The 3954-nt window shown below is 48.6% G+C and overlaps 1 protein-coding gene across 1 annotated transcript; it reads right to left on the bottom strand.

The window, feature by feature from the left end:
* Positions 1 to 1996: 1996 nt before the first annotated feature.
* LOC123411473 (BTB/POZ domain-containing protein At5g41330) lies at positions 1997 to 3676 on the bottom strand. The gene has a single exon (XM_045104421.1). The coding sequence runs from the start codon at positions 3660 to 3662 to the stop codon at positions 2196 to 2198; it is 1467 nt and encodes a 488-aa protein (XP_044960356.1). The 5' UTR covers positions 3663 to 3676; the 3' UTR covers positions 1997 to 2195.
* Between the last annotated feature and the right edge of the window lie 278 nt (positions 3677 to 3954).

Here is a 3954-nt window from a genome sequence, read left to right as displayed (position 1 = left end):
CCGAGTCCACGGGCTTGATGACAGCTTTCATCCTGACGTGTACGTGCAACGGCACCACCTCGTCGTCTCCGGCGACCGGCTGCTGATGGTGCAACGAAGGACCGGCCTCATTTGTCAGCGGAGGCTGCTCCCAGTCTCTCCCCGCCGGGGGTCAATCTTGCGGCGTCCGAGTTCGGGGAGATTGCATCTACTTCATAAGTGAGGAAACTTGTGAGAACCCCTTTCTAGACTCCGGCGTGTACAACATGAGAGACCAGACGGTGGCGGTGCCCGCTGCCGGCGAAGGTCCGTGGTCTCCAACTTGGCTTTTTCCAGAGACTTGAGTTGAGCTAGATACACGGGGCTATTAGTTAGGATTTCCTTGGATGATGCATTATGTGCTGGTCAGCACAGGCAGGGTGTAGAGCTAGTGCACAAGCAGACCCACAGAAGCTATTAGGTATGCCAAAACTCCCTTAAAGATATTGGGTATTCGCAGTTTTAAGAAAAATAAACTGCTGCTGGAAAGATTTTTGCTTTATAGCAAGAAACATTTTCCCATACTACATGCGATATACTACCTCCGTTCCTAAATATAAGACCTTTTAGATATTTCACTAGAAGACTACATACGAAGCAAAATGAATGAATCTACACTCGAAAATATGTCTATGCACATCTGTATGTATTTTATAGTACAATCACTAAAAGGTCTTATATTTAGGAACGAAGGGAGTATCATAGGGAAAAGGGCAAAAGGTTCGAAGCTATCAAATGACTTAATCACGAAATAATGAGGTAAATATATAGAAACCTAATGTACGGAACTCCAGATATTTATTGGTAGTTTAGGAGGTCAACTGGGTTTTACTAGTTGAGCTGTGTAATTAAATTCCTTGAGCTCATATTTGATATGTTTGCATAGCTGGTTAATTGCAAGATCCAATTTATGATGGATCATGATGAAATGTGATAGTTCCAGACAGAAGTCAGAACCAGCGGCCAATTCGAAATTCCAGCATATATCAGATTCGCCTCGGTAATCAAATGCCATAAAAACAAACATTAATCACTGTCGAGTTTGAGATTCCTAACCTTATGCACTACTACAATTCCTAACCATAAAACTTGTCTTACACATGTTACTCAAACTCAGTCCTTGAGTGTGCACTGGTGAAGGCACAAGCTAAGGTAATAAGATTGAACACAGGTACAAGAACTGACTTTGTATGATTAGATTAAATTGCCAGGATGATGTCAATATTAGTTTGCAAACAAATTTAGAACACAGTTTGCTCATTACCAAACACAGGGGACACTGAATGTCCATAGCGACAAGCAATTACTCCCTCCGGTCCTTTTTACTCTGCATATTAGATTTCGGTCAAGTCAAACTTTGTAAAGTTTGACCAAATTTATATTAAAAAATATCAATATCTACAATACCAAATATATACATTATGAAACTACATTTCATAAAGAATCTAACAATATTGATTTGGCATGGTGAATGTTGATGATTTTTTCTATAAGTTTGGTCAAAGTGAAGATACTTTGACTTCAGACAAAACTTATATGCAGACTAAAAAGGACCGGAGGGAGTAACATCGACCATAACTACTGATGAAACAGACAACCGCAAAGCATTTTGTAGCACATTTGCATGTAATGCTGGAAATGTAATGAGCTTCTAGAATGTTCTTCTCTCAATCATGAGCTCCAAGAAGATGTTAATCTAATGTCCAAGTAAGGAGATCGATTCAAATGCTACTTTTGTGAATTTTTATTTCCAGTGACCAAAAGAACTAGTAGCTCAGTAACACAAACAAATCAAGCAATTCTGGTCAGCAATCAATTTTACTCCCTGCGATTCCAATTAATTGACACTGCTTTAGTACGACTTTGTTTTGTATACAAAGTTAGCTTCAAAAACAGTTGTATACAAAGTTGTACTAAAGCAGCATCAATTAATTTGGATTGGAGGGAGTACTTGATTTTTGCTTACAGAAATGTGGTGTATGATAGATACTGTTGGTCTTTTCTTTGGGTAATAATTAGGCAGATTGTTCTCTGACCCTAAATAAGAAAAACCAATGTGGACTGTTCTCAACCTTAATGCAACATAACAAAACAAATACCGAAACTACATTGATAGAGGTGAACAAGAACAGCAACGGAATTTGAGATTTCTTACATGTGTAGTCTAGTTTCTCTATTCAGAGGTTACCTGGAATTGCCCCAGAAGCACTATCCCACACCTCAATAGACCGCTTATCGACTCTAGCCAATGCCATCCTGCTGCCTCCGAAGGCCCAGCTCACGATCTTGGCCTTCTCCTCGCCGTCTGCCGTAACCATCGATGGCCCATCTCCTACCCAATTCCTCCTCATCACCTTCTTCTCCCCAGTCTCTGATGTAATTTCCACCTGTGTCCACACCTCAACATATGCGTCCCGTGCCACAAACACCCAATTACGGTAGCACTCAATTCTACAGTTATTCCCATCCTTCCTGCGAGATGCTGTGGCAGCTCCCGCCCTTTGTCGGTCTCCGATGCACACCCAGGGATCAACATTGGTGCCATCACCACTAAGCCTCCTCAAGTCAGCCATGAAAACCTCACCAGATGCAGCCCCCACCTTAAACAATGCCGACAGCGAGTCTGATGCAGCAACATCTGCAAAGCAGTCGTCCTTCTCCCTGACCTCCCACACTGGTACCGTCGAGCTTGCCCGGACGTCCCACAGGCGTATGTCCCCCACCATTCCGGCTGGCCCAGAGTGTGATCCGGCTGCAAGCAAGAGATTGTGCCCAGCAAGCCAGGCGAGCTTGGTCGGTGGTATTGCTGCCTCAACGTCCGCACCGAACACCTCCTTCCTCCCAATTTCCACCACAGGTGACAGAGAATTCAGATCGAACGCCACCACGGCGCTCGAATTCCGTCGCACTGACTCGAAGCTGGCAAAGAGCCACTGTGACGCCGTTTCTGAGGCCACTGTGGCGGCCATAGACAGCACAGAAGAAGAAGGCGAGTCTGGCCAATATAGAGCATCGGAAGCTGTGGCAAGGGATTCGCCCGGGAACCTGCAGAGCTGGACGCCAGGAAAGTCGCGGGCGGCAGCGAGGGCGAGGGTGGGGGACACCACGACGAGCGAGTCGATGGTGGGGAGCGGCGTCAGGACGCTGGTGCGGGAGGCGAGCGCGGCGTCAAAGCTGGTGACGACCCCGCCGTGCGCGGCGACGAGGGAGGCCGCGTGCGGGGATGGGGATATGGCCACTGCGGAGGGAGCGACGCGGCCGGTCAGAGGGAGGAGGGCGGTGGGGCGAAGAGAGAGGGGGGAGAAGGCGGACGCGGGGGAGAGGGAGGCGAGGAGGAGGCCATCGAGTGAGAAGTGCCGAGCCTCGGCGAGAAGAGCGGGGGAGGGAGGATGGGGCGCTAGGCGGCCACTGCGGAGGAAGGAGAGGATGGCGGCGAACAGGCGAGGGTCGCGGTCGAGGAAGTGCGGCGCGTCGGGGGGCGAGGGGACAAGGGAGGCGAGAGGGGAGGAAGCGCCTGAGCGGGAGAGGGTGGCTGCGGTGGTCTGGAAGAGCTCGCCGCCGACGTTGAGGGTGACGACGGAGGAGGACGTGGAGGTGGACGCCATGGGTGGGGATGGGGAATTCTCGGTGGATGCCATTGCCATGGGCGTTGACTAGAGTGACATGTTTTTCTCTAGGGGATCGACCGATTATTTTGCTTGGGCCGAAACAACTAATGGGCCGGATAGTCGGCCGCCGAAAGAGTGTTCTGTTTCCCCGGGATTTTCATACACGCATGCACAATTCCTTGCCAAGGAAAGAGTCAACAATAATAATAAGGGAAAACCTTTCCCTCAGCCGGCTGATCCGTGCTAGACATCGGTCGGACGCGCTGTCGTTCGATCGAGTCGATCGAATGGCTGCCTGGGCTATCTCTTTGTCCCACGTCCTCCCTAT

Source organism: Hordeum vulgare, chromosome 7H (assembly GCF_904849725.1).
Source record: "Hordeum vulgare subsp. vulgare chromosome 7H, MorexV3_pseudomolecules_assembly, whole genome shotgun sequence".
In the NCBI taxonomy this organism is placed as follows: domain Eukaryota; kingdom Viridiplantae; phylum Streptophyta; class Magnoliopsida; order Poales; family Poaceae; genus Hordeum; species Hordeum vulgare.
Note: the sequence above shows the minus strand (reverse complement) of the source record. Positions and strands in the feature narration are given on the sequence as shown.